Genomic DNA, 26,688 nt, shown 5'->3' with positions numbered 1-26,688 from the left:
TGCTCCGTTCAGGGAATCCCCGGCAGAACGGGTCCATCTGATGACGGAACCGAACAGCGCCGAACAAACTCCATTGACTACAACGAGGTCCATTTGCTTTCTGCACAGCTGCCCGGTTTTTAGCAGGAAGAAAAAGCCCTTCCAGTGCAGATGTGGAGGCAGCCGAACTGAAGGTAAACGGATCCGTTCCCATTATAGTCCGCAATGTCCGTTCGTTTGCGTCATAGGACGGTTGGGGCTATCCGTTTATCAGTTCCAACACACTTTTCATGCCTCCCAATAGGTGGCGCTGTGCACATTTCCTCGCTGCGGTCGGGGTGGAGCCGCGCACTGGGGATGTAGTCTCTATGTTGACGTCGGCCGCGTCAGTCGGCGCTTGCGCAGTAGAGAGAGGAGAAGGAGGCGGGTTGGAGCGCTAAAGCTTTGAGTGCTGAGCTGGGCCCGGAGCTGCGGCGGCGGCCTCTGAAGACCTGCATTCCCGCACAGCTAGCACCGTGGGCGGAGGAGGCCGCAGCCCGAGCTCGCCTAGGCCTCTAGTCCTTTTCCTCAAGTCGGTGAGTTCCGCCTGTTACTTCATGCCGTATCCGGTGCTTTTTTACCCCGTCTGCAGCAGGGAGCTCTGACGTTACCTTGCATGGCCTACAACCTGTGGCTCCCCAGGTGGGTGAAGACTACAACTCCCAGCGTGCCCTGCCCTGTCTTGCTGGGAGTTGTAGTTTCATAACACTTTGCTGAGCTCTGGCGTAAAACTACAAGTCCCAGCATGCACTTTGATCGGAGGGTTGTTGTTGTGTGGCAAGAAAAACAACACAGGTTGTCACGTTTGGTAGATTCATGCTGAGTCATGTGACATCCGCCGCAACTTTGTCTTTGCGTTCCAATCACAGACCCGTCAGTCCTTTACATGAACTTCTATGGGCAGATAAAGTTGCAGTGCGGCGCTCAATTTGGTGACAGCCGAGATGTCCTAGCGAGATCTGCAACGGTAAATCGCACACGGAGCTCGCACGACACGCTTTGTTAGTGGCTGCAGGGGCCATGTGCCCAAACAACTGCCACTCTACATCAGGGATGGCATCTGTGATGCCAGGAGGATGGCACATGGCCACTGATTGGCTGTAGCAGTCATATGCATGCCGCCGTCATGGGCCTAGTAGAGCGCACTACATCTGTAATGCGGTGTACTATTCTAGCGATCGAATGACTTCATCCTCAGGTCCCCCTGAGGCACTAGTTATAGGGTCAAAATGTTCAATAGTTTAACCCTTCACAGATTTCCAAAAAGATGACAAATTATATTCTATATACTCTGCAATTGACCAACCACGCCATCTAGTGGCTGCTCCGAGAAGCACGTCGTAATACCACGGAGTGTCTCATATCTGTTACACCATGCAGTAGAGAGGCAGAACCATTCCCTTTAGACATATATGGGAATCTGTTTACTGTATCGTATGATGCAAAATGCAGTGAAGGGTTAATATAAACAAAAATCATTTGTGTTTTCCCAACAATAACCCTTTAATGTGATTGTTCTCAGCAAGAGAAACGACGTAATCTTGTAGATGTTTGTTTTCATTAACCCTTTAATAAAATACCAAAAAATGTTAAAAAGCAACATGGTGAGTATTACTGCCTTCGTAATGACTGAAAAAATGGGAAAATTCTATCTCACCTGGTGAACACTGCAAAAATAATTACAAAAAAAAAGAAATGCCAGAAGTACTCATTTTCTTTCATTCGCCCCCCATCCCCCCCAAAAATGCAAACAATCCAAAAGCCCCCTGTATTCCAGACAGGTACTGATAAAAACTACAACTCTTCCCATAAAGAAAAAGCAAGACCTCGCACAGCTCCGTGGCTGGAAAAATAGAATCGGGGACTACTTCTGGCGTCCTTCCTGTGCTTGTTTACATGAAGGTGTCATGTGACTACAGCAGCCAATCAGCGGTCATGTGCCCCCTACTGCTGGCATCATGGCTCAGTGACGCTCAGCATCACTGGGTGATTGTGAAGTGACTGCGATCGCCCTACTAAGAAGTGTTTGCTCGTTTGTCATGGCATCTTGTATGCGGCATCGAGTCATCTGTTGTGGGCAGCACTTTGTGAACAGCTGACATCAACAATGGCGCTGTACGGAATTCAGGCGGAAGCCATAGTTTCCTTTTTAACAGATCTGGTAGATTTATCAGTTTGTTTTCCTTTGCTTCACTGCGTCACCTTCCCTTGGATTGGGCAGTTCAATCGCTGTGTTTTGTACTTGGCATGTGCCCGCCTTTATATCTGGGCATGCAGGGGGTGGTGTATAGCGGTGTAGTGGGTGGCATTAGAGTACTGAGAAGGACGGAGGAAGCACTGGCTGACACAGCGGTGCAAAGGATGTAGTAAAACAAGTGACAAGCCGGGGTGGAAGTGACAATTGTAAGTAGCATGCGGTGGGATGAGCCAGGAAGCGCTGAGAACATCCATGTGGGTAATGGCATGTTATTGGATACTATTGAGCAAAGTTAGCCTGATTGCCGGGCTGAACCTGCAAGTGCAGCCCGGCAATTGTCAGGAAAACACGAGTGCTAGCGACTGCTGTCAGTGATCATGTAATGGCACCCTAAGGCCGGCGAGTGTTTCCCGCTGTTTTCAATGGGATGGGAATACACATCACATGGCGTGCGGGGTGTTTTCCTGTTCTATTGAAAACAATGGGTGATGCGTTCCGAGGGAGCGCCCAATAATCGGACGTGTTTTTTGTTTTTCCCACACTGTGATGCGTATATGACCTCATTAAAAAGAACGGGGTTCATATTCGTGTCTCGCGTGATTTTCATGGCCGTGTGATGTATGTTGTGAACCGTGTATGTAACGCGCTTGCATCATCCGCTCGTGTGACTGAGCCCTTCGGCTGTATTTACGCGGCCCAGTGCCGTATACACTCGAAAGAATCGGATCTGTATTTCAGCCCCAGACCATCATATGCAGCTTATCTCAGGGTTGTCCCCCCCCATGGTTGTTTTCCTTCTGGCTGCTGGACATGTAAAGTCCTGCCGCTATCGGGGACAGTTGCCAGCTGATCACATTCTAATCAGCGAGGTTGGCTTTGATGTATAAGGACACGAGGTAGAAATGTCACCGGTGTTGTCACAACACAAGACCTGGTAGGACCTGCCGTCCTAATAACACCAGCAACTGAGATTCTTTGTTTCCAAACTATTGTCTGGCACATTCTCTCCTCCGCTGGGACGGCTGAGCCCCCAGCGCCAGCCATATGCCACCTCCGCTCATGCCCACATGTGCCAGTACGGATGATGGGAGGTAATGGGATGAGGACAAGTACATTATACACAAGGGGGCTGCCGGGTATGATCACATATATACATCATCTAATGATCTGACGGCCCGCATGCCACACTTGTAATGGAAAGTGATTGAGTGTAGCGAGGGCTCAGGGACCGGTTTGGCGGGTTTAGTGCGGCTCATGTACATGCGTTCTTACAACACACCCCTGTAACTTACGGCTGATTATGGAAATGTGATGTTTAATGAGCTTTTCCCACAGTAATGATTAATATTGATGTGCCAAGCCAGGGTCCAGTCCTTGCAGCCGTCGTGAACGGAAGACGCCGATTGTATTTAAAAGGGTTATCCGGGCTTTAAAAATTGGTGGCTTATCCCTAATATCTGATTAGGGGTGGTCTGATTCTGGGGAATCCCCCCATTGATCACCATTGGGTGGTTTCACATCTGTGTGGTGGATTCTGCTTTTCTGCTTAAGAAAGGGGATCCCCTGTGGCTGAACCAACTGAATAGGGTCACACACACAAGCGATGTTTTCCCGCATCACACTGCAATGCGAGAATTGAATTGCGGCATGTTCCATCTGGCTGCGTGATCTCTCATCACAGCCCCATTGTTTCAAACGCGGGCCAGCGGCAGAAGCGCCGGCCCCATTAAAAGCAATAGGAGAACTCTGCGATCCTCTGACAGTCGCGGCGGGGATTCCCTTCATCCCTGAAGTGATGCGAGGTTGTTACTACATGAAAACGCCTTGTGTCCACCGGGCTTTCACATGGAGGGCGATATGAGGGCGCGATATCACTCTCGCCCATGTGAAGCTAGCCTAAGTGAATGAGAAGGACTGAACGAGCGCTGTTCAAGCCAAACCACAGATGAATGAACCAAGGATGGTTTTTATGGCTGTCATTCACCCTGCTGCGTTTAGACCGATTTATCGTTTTCGCTCCTTTGAACGCTAATCATTTTGTCTAAAAGCAACTTGTGAGTGTTTTTTTCCTGCGTATGACCTATCCTGCATAGTAGATGACCAGCGGCTGATACCGGGTGCCGCTGCCGGCACGGACTGCGCAGTCTTAAATGTATTAACTCTGATTTTATCCTACTTAATAGCGTGCCGCGAACGGCTTCTTACTGGTATACGAGCGGTTGCAATTTTAAGCAACCATGTATTTTTTTTTAACATAAGCGTTCACAGTAATCGTATAGATTTGCGATTTCTTATATTTTTCACTGTAAAGTCTTATTTTCAAAAGTTGTTGTTTTTTTTATAGGCATTTTAGAAAAAACCCGATGCATCACTATATTGGAATTGTACAGCGCCCCCTCCTGTACGTGTTCTGTTGACTGTAATATAAAAGTATATGTCAAGAATGGTGTTTATTTTTTGCGGCAGGCCAGAAAGCGTGTCCTGCTCCGTCTTATATCCCACTACAAACCCTGTGCAAACTAGAGGTCAGACGGATACAAAAGCACGTACCTGTGAAGACGTCTGACTAATTCTAGTTCGTGGATGCATCGAGCAATAGTTTTTATTAAATACTTTTTTTTTTTTTTTTTTTTTAAACCTATTCATCTGACGAACGGCTGAAACGCGGCCCCTAATTGCGTGGTAATAATGAGGATAGGGATCAGGGTCTTTGTGGTTGTGTTTCCCCTTCTGTTTGCTTTGTCTGTTGGGGCGGCAGGTGGATTACACCCCCTCCCATCCGGATGCTTGACAATACCCCCTCCCTTTTTTCCGTACACTAAAACAGGCGTGAATTCTAATGTCAATCGATTGACTGGCGTGAGTCTTATGGGGTTTGAATTTGCTGGAGGTTTTCTTATATATGCTGAAAGCCAACTGCGTGTTTTTTTTTTTTTTGCTCTCAGCGGGTTAACTCCATCAGTGCTGGAGAGGCTTGCGTTGCAATGCTTCGCACTGACCCCGGCCTGACTGTGGCAGCTATGCGAGGGTTAAGATGCAGAGCCATCTGCCTGTGTTTTGCTCTTCATGCAAATAGTTGTGTAATCCGCTCCCCTGCCAAGGAGTGGCTGCCGCCCCTCTCGTCCCCCATTGGAGGACGCTGCTATACCTCTCCCTTCATCATTATGCCAACCCATGGGAAGAATGGCCTTTTATGCTCTAGAACCGGGGAATGAGCGTGGACAAGGGAACAATTACCGGCAGAGGTAGATGTGAGTCCGTGAGTTATCTGGTGTGTTCGCCGTACATACGGTTTTGCAGACTATTTCCGCCCCTGGCTATTTGGTGAAAGTTGTTGTATTGTGTTTTGCAGGATCCCCGCCCCGTCTCTCAGGAATAGATCAATGAGGCAGAAGTGAGGAGCGCACAGTCTCTACAGACCGTCCCCGGACATCTCTGGTGGGCAGCGGACGATTCGGAGAAGCCTGAAATGCCGTTGGCCATCTGAGAGGAGGATGGGCACACAAGGCAGCCCTGTGAAAAGCTACGACTACCTCCTCAAATTCCTGCTGGTGGGAGATAGCGACGTCGGAAAGGGCGAGATCCTGGAGAGTTTGCAGGACGGAGCATCCGAGTCCCCGTACTCCTATAGCAACGGTAAGCATACTTATTGTACGCCTTTTATAATCTGGGCCATCGCATAGTAAGTAATGGTGTAGCAGTAGGATATGCGCATTATTCACGCTTTAATGGGGTATGCACCGCTGTGATCCCTATTGATTAGGAACACTTCTTAGGGCCCTTTTACGTGAGCCGATAATCGCTCAGATCGTCGCTGGATCGCGGAAGTCGGAACGATATCGTTCGGTGTAAATACAAGCAGCGACTGAGCAACGAACGATAATTAGTTTGCGTGTCGTTCGGCGTTCAGTTTCTTCACGCATAAAAACTGACGATTGGCCCGTGTAAACAGGCAGCCGACCGTAGAAGAACAACTGCGAATGGAGGCGGGCGGGCTGGAATAATCCTCGGATCGCTCCGTCTCCCTTCACTGAGTGATCATTGCTGCTTTATAAAGGCAGAGGAGCCATTATCGCTGGGGGCGTCACCAGCCCCACCTTTAAGTTTATGTATGGGGGCCTTAATTGTGCATTTTCATTGCCTATATAAGGGGTCCCCCTCCCTCGTACTGCTGCCTAATCCAAAGGGGACGTGACCAGCTAAAGCACCGCTGCCCCCAAGGTAAAGGCTTGGTTTGTTTTCCCAGTGCTGGATGTGTAATGTTTGCTCACCTCTCCTCTGTCCGCGGGTGGGTGGCCTGAGAGCTTATCCCCAGCCCAGTTTCAGACTTCTGCGGACTGATTGTCTCATCCTAATCTTGCAGGTCATCACCAGTTATGTAGTAGAAGCACTCAGTTCTTACTGTCGGCCGCCGACAAATACTCTTTTTGTTTTGAGAGATATTGACCAGCTGACTCCAATCAAACCAGTTTATCCGCTCTGCCTTCATTCTCTGCGCTCAGGCCTGCAATCACTGCCTACATGTAATTGGGACTTTTGTCCTTTTTTTGTAATTCAATGAGGCTTTTTAACGCAGCGATACTCCTCCCCCGTCCGGGACTTCTGTTCTTGGAAGGGTCTTCTCAGACGCTGAAGACTGCATTCAGGCAGAACGCTGGATGGAGCCCTAATGTTCTGTGCTTCTGTCATGGGAGCCGGAGAACAAACCCTGGGAGCGCTTGGAACTGAACGGCACCAGACTGACCCCATTTACTATAATGGGGTCCTTTTTTTTGCTTTGCGCCCTTCCCTATAGCATTTGCTCTGACAAGATCGTGCAGCGTATAATCTGCATCGGAGACTTTGACCGCTGTTGAGGCTTTGACGCAGATGTGAACAGAGCCTTAATATGTCAAACGGAGACCGCTTAGGGCTCCATTTCACAGGGTTTCCGTACATTTCCATTAGTGTAGGAGAATAGAAAAGTGCAGCCGCCACGCTTGTTTGTCCTCGTAAAATGCTTTTTGGAAGTTCCATCCGAAAGCCGATTTCGGCATATGAGACCCAAGTCAGCAGCACGTAGTGAAGCAAGCGAAGCCCTTCCTAGGGTAACCGTCCTGCACAGGACCTAACTGGCAAAACCCGCATCATTTTAGCATTCTGTTCAAGACTATGAAAATCTTTTTTTCCCCCTTGTGTCTGCGTATTTTACTGTACCTTTTTGCGTGCAACCTCAGGCCCATCCATTGGTTAATTAGCCTAATGAGTTCTTTTCCCAGAAGAATTACGCTTTTTTTCATGCATCAGCTGGCGTATTGCACATACCTCTGTTAAACACATCCCCCTCATTGACTTTCATGGGGACTTCTAGTGCAAAAATGCACCCAGAAGTAGAGCATTCTGTGGGTTTTTGGTTTTTTTTGCGCACACAAATGACATAAGTCAATGGGTTCTATTCACTACATGAGGGGCCATTACACCCATATGTTCTAATATACATTCTGCTATATCTTGGTCCCAGGGAGACTTGTTCTCCATCCGCTCGTGTAGCGCAGGAAGACGCCGTTCTCGTTTCAGCTCACTTTTTACTTCTTTCACCCTGGAGAATCCCTTTAGTAGGTCACACAACATAAATAAGAAAACTTGCATCTTCTAAGACGTCTGCTCATAACATTCATATGTATGTAAAAGATTCTGGGGACAAGTGAGATAAAATGGGGATGTTCATCACTGAATCTCCCAGCCTGAAATGGCTGATAACAGGGAACAATACATGGCTTTTCTAATAAATGAATGGTTTATGAGGATCTGGCGTACATGGATTAGAGTAAAACCTCTTAATATATGGAAGTCTGTCCTCCCATGATGCATGAGTGCTCCTGCAAGGAACTGATAGACTGGCATGGTACACCAGCGACATGAGGCTCTCTTATGCATATTGGGCATTAGCGGAGATCTGTGGCATTCACATGCAAAGCAGTGCCCACTGCTGAGCCAGCGGATTATGGGGAAGTGTGGGTGCTGGAACTCGGAGAGATTTCTTCTACACATGTTCATAAAGAAGTCTTCCATGCCCTGCTCACTCCTGCGTTACTGAAGGCCCTTTTACACGTAACTACCACAGTTCAAAAAATCATTTAGACATGCGAAAACTAACGATAGTCGCTCAGTTAAACATGGCGAACGACAAACTGTTCGTTTTCTGCAGACTAAGCAGCCGTCGTTCGCAGACTGGAGAGGGTGGCTGATTGTTTGTCCGGGTGCAGTTTTATGCGCCGTGCCATGCTCTGTGATAGGCTGCCAGCGATCGCAGGATGTAATCCTCGTTCTGTTGTGCAGGCGTCGGCGGCACTCTCCAGGCGGTCGGAATTGTGAATGAGTTCTCAAGGCTTTTATGTCGCTCTTGTGGCAAACGTCATAAAGTGCTTCCGCGATCCTCCGATGCTTTACCAGCCAATAGTAAAGCACTTTTTGGGGAGGCGTGTTCAAACTTGCTTTTGTTCTTCCAACAGCCAATCGCATACTTTTGCGCACATACTTACAGCTCTGTTCACACACCTCCACACCCACTTTAGCACTTCATCATTCGGTATAAACGCAAGCAAACGAAGGAGCGAAATTCCAAAACGTTTTTACGATTATCTACGTGTAAACCTCCAGGGTTTGAAAGCAAACGAGTCGTTCGCTTGGGTGAATGATATATCGTACCGAGTAAACGCACCTTCAGGCTGCATGCACACGACTGGGTCGGATTCCGCATGTGGAATCCGGCAGCGGAATCTGACCCGGTGCCCGGCCGTTGACGCCGCGTACCTGTCCGGATTCTTTTCTTCTGTGCTGCTGACATGTCAGCGGCTGCACATGTGCAGTACAGATTTGACAGTGCCATCGCTAGACGATAACATGGATCCCGCCGCCTTTCCTCAATGACGATTGTAGCAGGTCGGACTGCTTCCATTGACTTCAATGAATGCCGTCCGTGCGTAGCCCACACTAAAATAAAGCTTGCTTGCACTTTTTGTTTTTCCTGCAATGGATTTTTGCTTGTGGGCAGGAAAGTTTTTCCACAGCATGCTATGGGTGGTACTTGCTGCGGAATCTGGTGGCGGACGCCCGCTCTTGATACTGCAATGCCGTGTGCAGCCGGCCCAACTCTGGTGGCAGCGGGCAGCCTCTTAAAACCCTTTTGCACAGCCTGATGATCATGCCCAAATGTACTTTCACCTGCTCATCGGCCACGTATGTGTGTGTGATCCTGATCGGCCGACAAAGGAGCGAACGCGTGTTTCGGGGTTGACCGTTGCTTTTTAGAAAGTACAAAAAATGTTTGTGGGTCAGCTGCGCATCTCTTCATGCGAGCAGGAAATGTGCCGCTGACCAGTGACCGCTCGTTGGGAATGAAGAGGTATAGTAACATCATTCACCCCGAAACTAGTGATTCTTGGCCAGCATGAATACATCTAAACGAGTGCCCGATCGGTGCTCGTTACAGTGGGCCAAGAATCAGCCTGTGTACAAGGACCCTTTGGACCCCTTCCCACGGCGTGACTGTCAGGCACTTCAGCACTCCGCAGCCGTCCCAGCATTATTGGCTCCTGTGCACACAGGAACAGGGATCACTCAGCGAGCGCGCCCACCTTCATTCACAGTAAACGGGCCGTCATTTATAGATTACACCATAGATTTTTATGCCTAAAGAAACCGATACGACATCTGATGCTACACGGATATAAAAACGGCATACGCACCAACAATGCATACACACACGTAGTGAAATGAGTCTGCTTTTCACAGACCAGAACTGCATACGCCCATGCTAATGGGCCCTAATACTGGGGGACCCGTTTCAGAGTCTGAAGTAAGTTGTATATATAATGTGCCACCCAATATAATGTCATATATGGGTCAACATCACCAGCCCTGCCATCCGCTGGTTCATCTAATCTACACGCCAGTAATTCTCATTCATGATAACACAGTGGCACTCAGGACATGATGCCCCCAAAAGTACAGCTTTTAGCCCGCTTTCTTTCAATTTGATCGTTTAGCGTCTAGGACAACACTGAATAATTGAAATGCCAAACCCAATAGCACCCCTTTGTCTATAACTGAGTCCTACTGGCGCGTTTTGCCATTTTTATAACTTTTTTATATGGATTGGCGCAAGGTGCCGTGCTATCTTGTCTGTCATGTTGCGGTGGATCTACTGCATGATTGGTGGCATGCCGCACCACTAAGGTGACCTATGGCAGTGCCAGCCGGTATACAGCTTCAGTGGCACGGTTTGCATGCCCTCTACTGTACAATCGGCGGGCCTTCATGATGTGTTTGTTACCATTTCCAAGCTTCACGCTCAGAAGCTTTCCCATGGTTATTCCTAAAAATGAAATTCCTCTCCGCCCTCCTCAGTATTTTCCTAAACTCACATGAGGTTCCCCCTGGGGCGTGAGTCACAACAGTTTTCTTTCCAGTGCAATCACAAGGCCAGAAATCATTTGTTTGCTAGGCGGGCTCACACCCCGTGGCGAGGACGTGGCGATACAACCTGCTGCACGCACAGGTATAAAAATACGTAGATTGCAGGTTGGTAAATATAGGAGACGGCAGTCACCTTGGTGTTAGTCACTGCGCCTCCCCAGAATCCTCTGCAAATACCTTGTAGGTGTCAGAAGTGCCGTCCATAGGAATAAATGGTGTTCAGTTCGCACCGCAAATGGTTAATAAACTTTTCCTCTCTGCAGCCAAGTTTTCCCTGGACGGAGAGATCTTCTTTCCCCGTTATTTGGAGGATACGATTACTCACAGGCCTCTGCAGGAAAAGCCATTTACATGATTGGAAATACTGCATCTACCCCTAATAGCTTCTGGGAAATGACTTGGAGAGCATCGCCGTGTGGATGATGGATCACAAGACGCGGGGGCGGGGGACGCAGTCAGGTCGTTGCAATATGATTTCTGCGTTATTTAGAATACCATTGCACTCTGTTCTGCGTCCTCCGAACTCTGCGCAATGTGATCAGTCATCCGTCCCCTTCTTTAAGACTTCAGCTCTTTCTTAGACCGGAGCATCTGAGCAGATCCAGCGGGAAATCCCAGACGATATCGCACAGTGATCGCTGCTACTTCCTTCAGGAAAATGCCGGATCGACCCCTTTATAGGCAATTGAGCCCATTCAGCGCCATTTGATTCCGTCATAGGTAGGATGCATTTGGGCAGAGATTCAGACGCCCAAATGCTGGTGTGACTGTAGCCCTCGGGTACGTTCATATGAGGCAGATGCTCTGTGCGTAATCCGCGGCATTTACGGTAGTGGCAGAGATTTTACAAATGTCGCTAACATGCTGCAGGACGAAAATCCGCCCAAAATCAGTGCGGCAAGTAACCTGCGGAGCCGATTTTTGGATCCGCAGCGTTTCAGTTATAGCGTCGGATACCAACGGAGAGGCGTAAATCCGCACCAGATTGGCAACAGCATGTGCAGACCTTCCTCTTGGAAAAGGTGTAGCTGATCTGTTGTGAATTTGCTGATCATTTTGCAACAGTCGCAGATTTCAATCGCAAAAAATCCGCCCCGTGTGAACATACACTTCATTACATCTTCTTAGAAGTTGCCATTCAGGAGTGTGGAAAAGCTGAGTTACTTCTTGGTCTTTCCATGACTTGAAACCTTCCTTCCCGCTACCTAGGCCGGGTTAGCATCTCTCACTTACGTCTGGCCAGTGTTTACACGGATAGGAGATAACTTTATAGCTGAACCCAACCCCTTTAAGTTCTTCACTGTCACTGGGGCATCCATAAGAGCCCTGGGTACAAGGCCATTAGCCACTGCCCAAGCTAATATGGGTTTGTTAAGCGGCAGCAGCTCTGGTCGGTATTTGTGATCACCGGTTCTGCTGCGGCGTTGACTGCCAGACAGAAGGCAGGCGGCTCTGGAGCCACTTTCTCCTAGACAGCCGGGCACGCGTTCTGCCCCTACGGTCGCTGCGGACTCCGGGCTTGCGCCGGCCGCTCAGATTTCATTCTTGTTTTTGATCAATAGAAAGGAAATGGAACTTCTTCACATGTGAGCTCCAGTTTTTCCATTAGACGAATTCTAGACAAACTCCAGCAACACAAAGGCATCATAAACCACTGTGGGCTGCTATGGTTGTGCGTAATAATAGAGGGGAGCGCGCCAATGTCTGTGTCATACCGGCTGTGCATAGGAGGTTTTCTATGGCATTTCCTGTCTAATCTTATGCTTGCGATTTCTGCTGTCAATAGGCAAAAAAAAAAGGATGGGGGGGGGGGGGGGTGACTTTCTTTAACCACGACTGATCTTTTTCTCCTTGCGAGATCAGCGGCGCCAGATGTGCCTGGCAACCAAATAAGCATGATTATTCAAAACTTTGCCCATGGATAGTGGTCTGCCAAAAGAGTTCTGTCACTGATATCCTAAAGAAGAAATGAGGAGAGCTCCACGTGTGGGGCGTCCGTAAAGTGGTATAGGGTGCGCTCGCCCAAAGCGTACAACCACTGTCTCTTCCGCCCAAGGCAGTAAGGAATCCTTCCCATCTGGTAACCACAAGCAAAGGGGAGGAGGAGAAGGACACAGCGCTGCTGGACAAACCAGAGTCGTCAGGAAGTAGTTACACTGCAAACTTATTTTGTAACGTGTTTGTACCTAGAAACCGTTGTCGGTTTGGTCCGCCCGCGCTGCTTTCGTCCCTAATCAGTCCATTTCACGCAATTTTCAGTCTCGTGGAAAAAAAAACCCAGTGTCTTCTTTCTGGCATATTACGCACCAAAATAGCCCCTTGAAATCAATGGACTAGCGGAAATATGCAGGAAACCTGCGTGTTTGCTCTGCGAGACCCCAGAGAATGGCCTCGAAAATCTAATATTTCTTGCATAAATTCGAAGCAAACGTGGACGTAAGGGGGAGCAAAAACTGAGTTTTTCTGTAGATTTCTAAGATAAGCGGCGGCTGCTTCTGCCTGCCACGCTCTGTTGGAATGTCGGGTATTCCTAACTGAGCCAAAGTGTGTGTTAATAGAGGCTAAATGTCAGGTTATCCTGTGCCGGATTCACTAAAAGCAAGGGTTGCATATTGCACAGCATGCTGGATATATGTAATTATCCCGCAGCACATACACGCCGAGCGCAGCCGCATCCATCAGTGTTTGTTTTCGGTTATTTTCTAGCATCGCCCCGCAGCTCTCTGAACTGTTTGTAGCCTTTAAATAATTGATGATGACATAATGTAGCGAAGCAAACCGCACCGGCGCGGAGGAAGGCAGGCGAGCGCGGCGTTTATTAATAGCGGAGAACTGTTTGCCTTTCAAGAGTCCTTCATCATCAAGATCTGCTTTATCAATAATTTACATATATAGGAAGAAATGGTGAGTAGTTCTGACAACAAGCAGAGAGCCGCTGAATATTAAGGTGATGGCGGGCAGGATTCTAGGGCTGCTTGCAATATGACATGGGCAATCGCCTACAAGTGTTGTGCAGGCACAGTTCTGTATTCGTATTGCGGCCTCAGATCCCGAGCTGGGGCCTCTTTACTAATCCCGGACAATGGTTTTAATCAAATTAATGAACCTGTGTAAAGAAAACTGTCCAATGTGCTGACCGCTCTGCTTTTTGCTTTTTAGGTATTGACTATAAAACAACCACCATCCTCCTAGATGGCCGGCGGGTGAAGCTTGAGCTCTGGTAAGAGCGGATCTGTGGCCTGATTTGTGTTAATTAGCTCAAGATGTAGAAAATGGGTGATAAAGTTAAAACATGAACGTTTTTCTTAAGATTTTTAAAGTAAGGGTACCACAGTAGTTAAATCACATACACATAAATACGTAGCCCAAAATGCCAGCCAAAAGTCGCCAGGCAATATCAAGCCAAAAGTTGCAAAAAAAAGACTAATCCAATTAGCAAAGAAGCAGCAAAAGCGTGACTGAGCGGCATAGAAGCTGCACAAACGTGACTGAGCTTAACCAAAGGATAAAGCAAAAAGAATAAATGAACTTTCACACCCAATCCAGACGTGATCCACATATGCCTCATACATCTGAAGTTCCAGTCTCGTGAGGGCTCCAGTCATGAAAGTATGTAAAAAGAGATGAGGGAGGAGGAGACCCAAGTTCACTCTGTCATTCCCTACTATCCCTATAACATAAGAAAGCGGAGTAAGCGTCGTGACACGCGATTCCCCCCCCCCCCCCCCCCCCCCCAAAAAAAAAAGATAACCTGTCCTTATGGGAATATGGGTCACTTAATAAACGTCCCATTTATGTTATATTTATAACGTGACTCTTATCCCTTTAGGGATATCTTGGGGTCTCCTATCTAGGGACTTTTTATCCGGGGGTCGTTCTTGTCAGGGTGGTTACCCCACTTTCGTGTGTTATAGGGCATGTTGGATAGTAGGGAATGATAGTTAGTTTGGGTACCCTCTTCCCAATTATCGTGACTGGAGCCGTCATGAGACTGGAGCATGAGCTGTATGAAGCATGTATGGATAACCTCTGGATTGAGTACTTTACCCTCTGGTTTAGCTCAGTAGTGTTTGTGCTATTTATGTTAATTTAATAGTTGAGCCTTTTAACTCTTTGTTTTAATGCACCCTTATTTTAATTAACTTTTTTTATAACTTTTTTTTTCACCTATTTCCTTTTTGTATTCGTACCTTTGTGGTGATTTTACCATTTGGGATAGTCTATTTAGATGCCCATTATTTTTGTTCTCAAGATGTAGAGAGGGTATGTTGGCATGTAGTGGAGGTTCTGCGGCTTTTCCACTATGGACAATCCACAGCTTTGTACAATGGTTGAGCTTTGAAGACCTCCCATCCACTTGCTGCAGAAACATTCGCAGCGCCTGTGAATTAAAATTCCGCAGCATGTCAATTTTATACTGCAGGTTTTTAATACACATTTCCTCTTCATAGGAGGGGGTGAAATGCACCCCAAAATCCATGTGCTGCCCGTGGATTTTGGTGCAAAGTTTAATGCAGATGCGCCACATGTAGACGCAGCCTAATACTATGAATTAGGCCGTATTTAGATGGCTGCATGCAGGTTGAGCTCCAGAATCTGGGGGGCGCAGCTCACATTGGACACCACATGGACATCTGTCTTTATGATATGCACAGACCGCCATGGCATGTGCTATTCTCATACTTACAAATGAATGACTGTAGGACATGCAACGATCTTGATCACATGGACCCCATAGGTCTGTGTGAAAAATAGGCTATGAGAATAACCTTATAGGCTTTTTTGGAGCCTTGTGCTCTGTGAAAACACACACAGCAGATGGCCTGAATATATGGCCGTCTGAATGGGACCTCCTTATGTATGGATAGCAGCAACCCTATACTTTGTTGACCCTTTGTGGTTTTCTTCACAGGGACACTTCTGGCCAGGGAAGGTTTTGCACCATCTTTCGTTCTTACTCCAGAGGCGCTCAGGTAATATATTCTTTATGGCCCACCTGCAAATTCTTTTCTGACAAGACACAAAGTTGATAATGCAATATTTTATATCCTAGTTGGCCTAGCCACTTACCTATTCTTCAAGCCATGTTCATAAGCATTATGTGCTCTGTCTCCTGTTACAGGGTATCCTCTTGGTTTATGATATCACTAATCGGTGGTCCTTCGATGGAATAGACCGATGGATCAAAGAAATCGATGAGGTACGGTGCATTGTTTCTCTGATTGTACAGTGTAACTTTGATATACCTAATTCTTGATAAAAATGTGATCCTGAGATCTGTGCACCCGGACTACCTCGTAAATGAAGCGGTGGTGTGTATGATCAACCACTGCTCCATTCATTTCTATAGGATGGAGATCGATCGATGCACTCGGCCATCTTCATTCATCCTATCAAAATACTAATGGCCACCTGTCTGTGAGTTACATGTGATGTCACCATCATGTGATCAGTCACTGGTGCTCTGAGCTCCGCCCCTGATCACATAACTGTGACATCATCACATAGGCCCTGTAAGCATATGGCTGCTGTCCGGCTCTGCTGGTTTGGGACCTGTGACCAACTTCAATCCCTTTCACTACATTATAATAAGTGCGCCACCAGAAACACTGGTACTACTAGAAGTGAATGGAACAGTGGTCACACATGGGGAGATCATTTTTATACTCTGAAAATAATTGAGCTGATGAGCAATCCTTCATCAATCATGGGATCATTGGCCCTTTTACGTGGCACAATTGTTGGGAAAACTAATTTTCGTGTCCAAAAATTAGGCCATGTAAAATGGCCTTTAGAGTATACCAATAATTGTATCACCTGTGGGGGTGGGGGGCCTTTGGGAGTTGGACTACCCATACCAATTGAAGATTGATGGTAAGCCTTTAAAATTAGGCTATTGGTGTTATAACCTGGAAAATATCAAAGTGATGAATTACAGGGCCCGTTTTGGTAATTGCACCTATAACAGTGTAATCACTTAATGGGGTTGTTCCAATACTTAAACTTATCCTCACAAGATGGCATACAAGTATATGACTGATGGAAGTCTGACTGCTGGGATCCCCACCAATAATCCGGATCCCTTGCCCCCTATTTATCTGTGTGGTACTGTTAGAGATAACCTAGTACAGCACTTGGCTGCTTTCCTCTCATTCTCTTAATCGGTGTGGGTCCAATCAGTTGGATCCTTGTTGATCAGATGCTTATCTTTAATGCACCAGCTTATAGCTTTAAAGGAGTCTTTCCACAAACTTAAAATTGCTGCACAACCATTTTGTACTTCCTGGTTGCTGCTGACTAGGACATGTGACTGCTGCAGCCAATCACTGACTATAGAAGGTCACTGCTGTGGTCAATGATTGGCTGCAGCAGTCATAGGTACCAGTCATGTAGTAACCAGGATGTACAGAGTGGTATTGTGGTGCAATATTGAGTCATGGGAAAACCCCTTTAATGCGCCAGTGTGGGAGCCTCCCAACTTTCCGCTGATGAAAGATCTCATGGGGTCAGGGTTGGAAGTCTTCAGGTATGATGGATTTCAAAGTACTTTTTTTCAGTGAGAGTTGAGATTCATTCCTCTCTCCATTGTAATAGGCACGTCTCCTCGAAGGACAAGAGTTTATCAACGGTTTGTGAATTTTAATTATGCTTATGTCAAACTTTTTGTTCCTCAGCATGCTCCAGGTGTCCCCCGTATATTGGTGGGGAATAGACTTCACTTGGCCTTTAAAAGGCAAGTGCCCACTGAGCAGGCTCGGGCGTATGCCGAGAAGAACGGAATGACGTTTTTTGAGGTCAGCCCTCTCTGCAACTTCAACGTGACCGAGTCCTTCACCGAACTGTCCCGGATAGTGCTGATGAGGCATGGAATGGAAAAGATCTGGAGGCCAAACAGGGGTGAGTGCTGGTACCTCGGGAAGCTCTGAAGATGCTTAAGGGTATGTTCACATAAGTAGGAAATGCTGCAGATTTTTTTTTCTCAGCGGAATTGGCTGCGAAAAATCTGCAGTATTTACAGTACAAGCATTGCGGATGGGTTTGAGAAATCTCATCCACACAGTGCAGAGAAAATCCTCAGTGTAACTTCACCTGCACTACAAATTTTAAAGGGGGCATTCCGTGACACTTTTTTTCTAATGACTACTGTCCGGTCAACAATAGATGATTGGTGAGAAGACGCTCCACAGATCCCCACTGATCAGCTGATTCTTGGGGCCCCTGCCCTGACTGCAGTGACATCGACCCCGGTGATCAGCTAATGGACTGGGATCCGCGCAGTGGGTTCCTGCTGATTATCTATTGATGACCGGTCAGTCATCCGTAGAAAAAAAATTAAAAAGTACCAAAATACCCCTTTTCTAAATGTGCAGTATTTCAGTTTATGCTGCAGATTTTCACAGCGGATTTCTTTCCTTCAATTTATGACAAAAATGCACCAAAATCTGCAGCATTTCACGCAAATTTGCCACAACGGACAATCCACAGCATCCAGGGTGTCAGGTGGGTCATAATTGGACTGGAACGTTTCGCAGTGTTACTTACTTGGCTTTCTTTTTCCTCTGTTAGTATTCAGCCTGCAGGATTTGTGCTGCCGGGCTATCGTCTCCTGCACCCCTGTACATCTCATTGATAAGCTTCCCCTTCCAGTGGCCATCAAGAGCCACCTGAAATCCTTTTCAATGGCCAACGGAATGAACGCTGTGATGATGCACGGACGATCCTACTCTGTAGCCGGTGGCAGCGGTGGAGCAGCCGGCAGCGGCGGGGGAAGCAAAGGCAACAGCCTTAAACGGTCAAAGTCCATTCGACCACCGCAAAGCCCCCCTCAGAACTGCTCTAGAAACAACTGTAAGATCTCCTAGCCGTGGGGATCCAGAGAATGTGAAGCTGCTAAAGGCAATAAACTCTACAATGCCAATGAAGAGCTTGGTGATGGTGGCCGGGAGAGTCTGCAGTTGGCATCACGCATGGCGCCCTTTTCACGTCTCGGGAGATGATGACCATAGAAAAGGTTCTCTGTTGCTCAGTCACCATCCAACGCATCCTAATTTTTTATTTTAAATTTTTTTTTTAAATCAAGAGTTAAAACGCTGCATGATGGACATTCCTCACTCCTGCACCCCGGAGCTGCAGAGCATGCACTGCGCTAAAGGAACCCCCTCTTCTTTCTCTCTATTTATAAATAAGTATATAACTGACACCTCACTTTTTATAAATGTCATGCCTGACGACTCTTCTGTATCATGCTGTAAATAATGTTTTTACACCCCCCTTGTGGCCGCGACGATCAAGGAGCATTCGTCATAAACCCCTTTTTACTAACCGCCGTTGGAAGTTGGAGCATCTCGCAGTTCTAGACTCCATGTTAACAGGGCTGTGTGTATATAGGAATATTCAGCATCACGGATGGCGTCCTTTTGTATACACAATACGGCTGTCGGCAAAGCGCAAAACGGCAGCTCAGCCCAATCGTTCCTGTTTTTGGGACCAAAAAGAAAAAGTTCAGAATTCTACCTCAGCATTCATAGACTAAGAACTTCTCTATCAGCAGTGCAATAAATGTTGGAAACGCACCCTGTTTATCTCGGGGCCAGCTTTCCATCATGAAGCGCGTTTAGAAATGAGGGCGGTATAATTTGGGGGTTTATATGGATGTTGATGACGCACCTAAAGTGACTCGCCTTTAAAGAGGACCCATCGACTCTCCTAAAATGTTAGCGAATACTTGTAGTCTCCAGAAAATAACCATGCTGGAGAATTTTTTTTTTTTTTTCTCAGAACTGTGCATTGTGCTGTTCCTCATTTATTCCTCCTGGAAATATGAATTAGACTGTATTTATATCGTACGGACCAAAATTGTACATGTGAGTAAGAAAACATGTAGTATCAGTTCGTATAGTGTAAAAATAAACCAAACCTCTGAATACACCATTTTAATTCAGTGGGTCCATGTGCTGGCCGTATTCGGTCAGTAAAAAATGCAGACAGAGAAGCCACACATGTGAATAAGGCCCTAAGGGGACTGTTGTCACCCATTTGTCAGTTTATTCATAAATTTCCTGGAGGAATAACTGAGGGACAGTGCAGAATTTTAAAAAATCGTTTCCTTCTAAGAAACACAAGTACTTACTATTACACACATGACCGGGAAACAGACTGGTCCTTCTTAAGGCTTGTAATCTGATCATGTATCACAGAAAGTTATGTTTGAGGCTGCAATTGATTTTTATAAGGAGGGGAAAAAAACGCAATTTGCTGCTTTTAAAAAAAATCAAGTATCTGATGGGAAATCTGCAGGCTAATTGACTGAAAAGGATCAGATTACAGTGAAGGCAAGCCAAAGCGTAGGGTAGCTGTCGACTTTGGACACATCCTAATGTCACATGCTGATCGCACATTCACGTGTTTCCATAAAACTTTTGACAGAGACAAAACAAAAGTTTTGATTAGTGGGGTCCGGGTGCTGAGACCACCCCCACTGATCGCTGAAAGGAAAGGACTGTAGTGTTTTTGGGCTTGTTTGATCCTCTTCAGCTGTAAAGAGATCTATAGACATCTCCTCCTTTTGAAGTCTTCTATAGACTTCTTCAGCGGCAGAGGACAGCCGAAGGTGCAACGCTCCGGTGAGCACTGCAGTCGGTGGGGTCTTCAGCACTCGGATTGCACTGATCAAAATTTTTGACATGTCACTCTTTATGAAGTGCAGCTACTCTTTTTAAAGGGGTGGACCAGTATTGCAAGTTATTCCCTATCCTCACCTGTGAGACTCCCACTGATCCCAATGGAAATCCCCTGTCCTCATTGCAGGCTTACTGCCTCCACTACAGTGAGTCAGAGTCGGAGCACTGGTCACACAAGCACACTGGCGCTCCACTCATTTGCAATGCGAGCGCCGGAGATAGCTGGCGACAAGTGCTTTGAGTATTGCCATCAACCTCATTGAAATAAGTGGAGCACCAACCGCGCATCCTCGGCCAGCGCTCAATTCATTCTGATGTCAAAGTAGGCGAAAAAGTGCCCCCGTAGTGACAGGCAGAGGGGGACCCAATTCTTGAGACCAGCAATGTCTCCGCAGTGAGACCCCCACTGATCACCAAGTTATACCCATAAGGAATAACTTGCTATTCCGGTACAACCCCTTTAATTGAACCATCCATTGAATTGCTTAGTGTGCATGTTGCCTGTCTATGACGCATATTACTGGCAAACGGGACTTCCTGCAGAATGCCACCAGTAGTGCTGAGATTGGGCATCACCAGGTATAAAACCCATCCCTACACCTCCGTTTCTCAGCTCCAATACTCCCACACGATCTTCCATTTTTCTCCCCAAAGTTTTATGTACAGTAGTTTTTATAAAAAACCAAAATCTAATCTTTACCGTTATCAGAAAAGGATTCTGCGTATGTTAACCCTTTCTTTGTCTCAGGGCATGAATAAAAGTGCAGTCAGTGACGGTTAAATCAAGTTATAAGTTAGTGAAGTGAACCAATTTGTGCCAAGTGCTGGAAGCGGCCATCTTGTAAAGCATGAGAAAATCGCTCGTGTCTTCGTGGCAATTGATAACCTCTTTCCGGGGATAATCAAACAACTAAACGGTTTGCTCCAGCTTACAAAATGGCTGCCTCCGTGGTGTGTACTGGGGTGGCTGGAATTTAAAGGGCAACCCCAGTAAGGGTAAAAGGAAGAAAAATGACTGGGTCTAAAAGAGTGTATGAAAAGGTGTTGGCACTGCCAATGTCGGCCAATTGGGTGACTGGAACCTAGTTGCTATGGGCAGAAAAAGTGACCGCTCTTCCCATTTGCAGCAAGCTGCTTTCCAACTGCTGCAAAACTACAGCTCTAAGCACGTCTCAGTCCAAGATTTTATTTGCTACCGACTGAAATGGTTTTTAAGACACTTGGCTTTGTTCATGTAGTATAAAATATCGTCTGTCATCTTCTTCATCGACATGTTGCAGTAAAAGGTGAAATGTTGGTATGAAAAGCGATCTGGCGTGTTTCCATATTGTATGTAAATATATTTAGGGTCCTGTTACACGGAGCGATTTAGGGCTCGTGCCCATGAGCGTCGTGGGATACGCCCGAGGATTTATGCCACAGGTGTACCGTGATTAAAAACATAAAAAGGTGATTGCGGATTTCCGCGGTCTCCATTATTGCTATATTAATGGAGACCTCCCGTGGCGTAAATCCACAGCAAACAGTACATGCCGCCATTCATTTCCTGCTGCGGTTTTCCGCATGTGAGCATTGGCAGGCAGAAGGCTATCAGGTTCAATAGAACCTAATAGCTGCAGATTTCCGTCGCAGGAAATGCAGTAGAAATCAGTCTTGGCATTCACCCTAATGCTTGGAACGAGCAAATGGCTATGGCGTTGGCTTTCAAACAACGTACATTTACGCACGCAGATAATTTTTTACGTTTTTGTCATTTCACTCGTTCGGCTCATTGGCGTGTCGGGAGTCTAGGAGTGTCTGACAATTTAGCTTTTGTACAACTGAACGATTGATTGTCATACGGAAAGCCCGGCGAATGACGAACAATGTAGTTTTTATGTCCGCGTAAAATGAATAAGCGAATGAATTATCATTCCGTCGTTGGCTGTGATTCTTGAATCACTATGGTTCCGTGTAGAAGGACCCTTAAAAGATTATCTGTGCGTGTAAAGATGTTTTGAAAGCAAACGACTCGGCCGTCATTCAGCGATTGATCACTCGGTGCAAAAGACCCCTTAGTTTATAGGTTCTTAAAGGAGAAGTCGTCCTGTATCGGTGGTATATGGCACTTGAAGTGATGAGAAACTAGACACTTTATGTCCCTTTTACACGGGCTGACAGTCGGGTAAACGACTGCACAAGCGCTGACGTCCCCACTAAGGTCTTCAGCAGATTTCACTGTTGGATGGCGGCTTCTCACTCAGCGCTTCACCTCCCTGTGAAGCGGGGAGCGTTGACAGAGAACGACGAGCTGCGATCCAGAGATGGTTTTTAAGCTGAATGAAAGTCGGCGATAACCTGGGAATAAAAAATGAGCGTTTTTTGTGCACTTACGCTGCACGATTATCGCTCAAATACGTATGGTTAAACAAATTTTGAGCGCTAATCGTCCCGTGTAAATGGCGCATTAGCCAGCAGCCACCTTCCTCTTCTCCATTAACGTAACCACCTGGCTCGGCTGGTATGTTTTCTACAGAGGAGATAAGCAGCTGCCAGACACTTCTAGGAGCTGTTTATCCTGGACAAGCAAAGGATATGACGGGTAAAATCTGTCTTCTGTCACAGGAAGATTTGACTGGACCGCATAGACATAAGAATTGGGCCGCTAAACATAGTCCCCGAGATCTAACAATGGTGACGGACATAACTATTATATAGACGCCACATTAGAACGTCTTATTTCACACTACTTCCTGCCCATAAGCGGAAGGAAGACATAGGCCTCCAACATTCACCTGACGGAGGTCAAAAGAATGTCCTTTTGGCCTTTGTTGGGTTGGGATGTGCCTATATTCAGGGAGGGCCACAGAAAAGTAGCCCATAGCAACCAATCACAGCACAGCTTTCATTCTTTTGTACCCCTGAGGTAAAATGAAAGCTGCGCTGTGATTGGTTGTTATAGGCAACAAAGATTTTCCTTTAGCCAGCTCTCGTAAGAGTGTGGTGCCCAAATACTTTTCTGAGGCCAATCCTGTACCTTTTTTTCCCCCCAGTTGTATAGAAAAGTGCAGCACACACAAAGTGTACATTTTTTACATCATGGCTAAGGGCTGGCATATGCCATCATATGGCTGTACATTGGCATACCTCCAACACATAGACCAAAGGTGATGTGAAAAGAGTAAGTGGCAGTGAAAATGTTCTCAACATCCTAGGTGTTTATAGGAACGTCCCCTTTAAGGACGCCATGCGTTGAGCCTTCTCATACAGTTATAATATTGGAACAATGTGGTTGGCTTCTTCCATAAGTGGCTCTTTTGGGTTTGCATTGGGGGGTTTCTAATATTTAGCAGTGTTTTGGAGATGCTCCCGATAAAGTTGAAAACACTAATGGCTTAGTGCCAGGTCACCTACCTTCTACCATAAGTCGCTTTGCTTAAGCTGCAATTCTTCATCCTGTCTTGGCATTGTGCGCCCCTTCTTTGCTTCTTGATTTAGAAATGACCTTTAATTTGACGTCCCCCTTCCCCATTCTCCATATTACCATAGCAGATGGGAACCAATTTTTCCATCTTGCTGTGTTGGGGATGGCTTAAATTGTGCTTTTTATGGGTGCAATGGGAGAGTAGAAGGTAGTGGTCTAGAAAGATCTGTGGTGTTGCTGTAGCCCAAAAGTAGGCTTTAAGGGCTATTCCATTTGAAGCCCATAAATGTCAGATAGGTGTGTACCACATATCTGGGACCCGCACCGCTCTCCTGTACCGACCCCCACTGCCTTCAGCTCTGCTATACAAGGTAGCCAGAATTATGGAAACAGCTGAGCAGGTATAGCTACATGGTTTCCATAACACCCATAGAAGTCCATTCTAGAAACAACCTGGTTTACGGTGTTGCACTGTTTGCATAACTCCCATTGACTTCTGTGGGAGTTACGGAAGCAGCATAGTGAAGCTTGCTTGGCTATTTCAGTATTCGCTGCCACCTTGGACAGAAAGGTGTTACCATCTCGATCACGTTTGGTCAAGATGGGAATATACACCCATTAAGGGGTATTCCCATTTCTGCTTTTCATGGCCGAGATGGGAAAACCCAACTTTGTGCGGCCTACCTGTTGGAAAGAGTCAAGCGCTCTTTCCATTGGTAATCATGGCAGCAGTTTCCCGCCTCGGCTATGAAAAGCTGAGATGTGAATACTCCTTTTAAGCTTACTCTTTATTTTAATGTCCTCCATTGCTTCCTGTTATCAGCCATTTCAGAAGAGGATGAATCTTGACTGTAATATTCCTCAATGGAATGATTCATAGGAAGTCTAGTAAATTCCCTGATCACTACTTTATATCACATATCTCCGCATGCTTCTACATCCACATAGGAATCCAAGACGCTGGATATCAGGTTTAGTGGCCCTTTAAGGCGCTGCGACATGCAACTTAACATTCCATCCCCCGCTTCGTCTGCTTTGGTTAGTTTTCCTTGATCTCTTGGCATTTGATGTGTGAGGAGATATTTATGCATCATTCATATCAGACTTGGGCAACCTGTTACTCTCTGGTTGATACGCATCCAGCATGCCTGACCAGCCAAACACCCGGGAAAGGGATCCTGAGACCTGTAGTGCGTCCACTTCAGAGAGCTACATATATTGCACATTGCCCGGTCTATAGCTTAGGTAGAATATATAGTAAAAGCTCAAATGACTGGTCAAACATGGAATTTGAGTCAGGACTATTATTTCTTTTCCAGCTGCCCCGTGCCAGCCTGGCACCCCTGCTGAGCATCTCTGTGCGGTGTAGGGCTCAACTATCCAACTGTGAAAACATTATATATATTTTTTTCTAAATTAAAATCCCTGTGTAAAATGAAGTTGGCGTACGTGGCATTTCTTCTGTCTGTTTGTGGTTAATTTCACTATTTCATGGCGAGGGTTTTGCTAAATCTCCTTTGCTAAATCTCTGGCTTATGCTTAAAGGGACATTCCATGCAAAACTGACAAGCAGTGCAATGACTGGTATATAGCCTGAGGGGGCGGGGCTTGTCACAGGGATTTAAAAGGAAACCTGTCGCCACCATATTACCCATAAAACTGACAGCGGGACAAAAACATCGGGCACTTTTAACACCATTTCTTTTCCTAACGATCCCATGTACTTATGCAATAAGGTTCCTGTGCCATATGCAAATCAGAGAAGAGTCACCTCCTTGGTTCGTGAGCTGTCGAGCTAACCACGCCCCCTTTGTCTTGTAGGGTCTCCTGTGTAACAGGGATGTGACAAGTTGTCTATCCAGAGAAAGAGGGCGTGGTTAACTCGGCAGCTCATGAATCGGGCTGATCTCTGATGATTTGCATATGGCATGGGATAACTTTGGAACATCATTATGGCTGTACATGGGTTTGTTAGGAAAAGAGGGCATTAGAATTTTGTTTTATTTTTTTTTTTTGGCGCCTGCTGGCTAGTGAAACTTAGATTTAGGCGACAGGTTCCCCTTGAAGAGCAAAGACTTTTGGTGTCATGCTCCACCCCTTGACGCCCTTCACTAAGCATAATACAATATATCATTGTTGCCTCCAATGTCCCTTTATTAAAGGGAATGTATCATCGGACAACAATATTCTTGAGCTCTGCGAATTTCAGCCGCGGATTGCCGCCCATAGAAAAGAATGGGGCTTCCGCAAATAATTTTAGGTCTGCGAATTTGGTTTTATTGTATTTATTTAGTATCTGCATGGATCTAAAATCGCAGTCTGCTCCATTTCCTCGCGGATGTGGCTCCATTCATCTCTATGGGAGCTCAGGATCCGCAGTGTATTGCGCAAATACATTTAAATGCATTTGCGGATTTGAAGGTTAGAAGCAATTAGGGAGGTGGGGAAAAGGCTTGGAGATGGGGTAGCGAAACCCCACAATCCGCGATCACCCGCAAGCATTTAAAAATCATTTTGAAGCATTTTATAGATAATCCACAGTGCATCCGCTGCGGACATTAGGCCTTACAGTACACGTCCCGTAGAGGAGTTTTCTAAAATCTGCTCGTGGAGTGGAAATTTTCTGCCACACGGGATTCTAAATCCGTAGCAAGCGTTAAAATACACAGCAGATCCGCACCTGAAGCCGGCCTGGATACGGCAGCCGCAGCATGTTCTTCTTTCGCTGCGGCCGCACTCTCTTCTAGGGGAGCACCGGCCGCAGCGGAAGAGCGAGCGACCAGGCCACTTCAAAACCCGTGGCTAAGTGCCGTGGGTTTTGAAGCAGCGCCTTTTCCGGCGGAAATCTTTGCTGTGGCCAAACTGGCACGTGAGAACCCAGGCTTAGGGTGGATTTGGCCACTGCAGTTTTCTAGTTTTTGCTGTGGCAAACC

The 26,688-nt window shown here is 46.6% G+C and overlaps 1 protein-coding gene across 3 annotated transcripts; it reads left to right on the top strand.

Annotated features, from left to right (window-relative positions):
- Positions 1 to 385: 385 nt before the first annotated feature.
- RAB40C (RAB40C, member RAS oncogene family) lies at positions 386 to 25,194 on the top strand. Of its 3 annotated transcripts, none has more exons than XM_066576455.1 (7): positions 386 to 554; positions 5,568 to 5,851; positions 13,832 to 13,892; positions 15,585 to 15,645; positions 15,795 to 15,872; positions 17,347 to 17,569; positions 18,239 to 25,194. In XM_066576455.1, exons 2-7 carry the CDS (start codon positions 5,710 to 5,712, stop codon positions 18,532 to 18,534), a joined length of 861 nt encoding a protein of 286 aa, XP_066432552.1. In that variant the 5' UTR covers positions 386 to 554; positions 5,568 to 5,709; the 3' UTR covers positions 18,535 to 25,194. The 3 variants fall into 3 exon arrangements, with proteins under 3 accessions (XP_066432552.1, XP_066432554.1, XP_066432553.1); XM_066576457.1 differs by lacking the exon at positions 386 to 554 and adding an exon at positions 4,892 to 5,460; XM_066576456.1 differs by lacking the exon at positions 386 to 554 and adding an exon at positions 4,892 to 5,466.
- Positions 25,195 to 26,688: the final 1,494 nt, after the last annotated feature.

This window comes from Eleutherodactylus coqui, chromosome 8 (genome assembly GCF_035609145.1).
Source record: "Eleutherodactylus coqui strain aEleCoq1 chromosome 8, aEleCoq1.hap1, whole genome shotgun sequence".
Lineage (NCBI taxonomy): Eukaryota > Metazoa > Chordata > Amphibia > Anura > Eleutherodactylidae > Eleutherodactylus > Eleutherodactylus coqui.
Note: the sequence above shows the minus strand (reverse complement) of the source record. Positions and strands in the feature narration are given on the sequence as shown.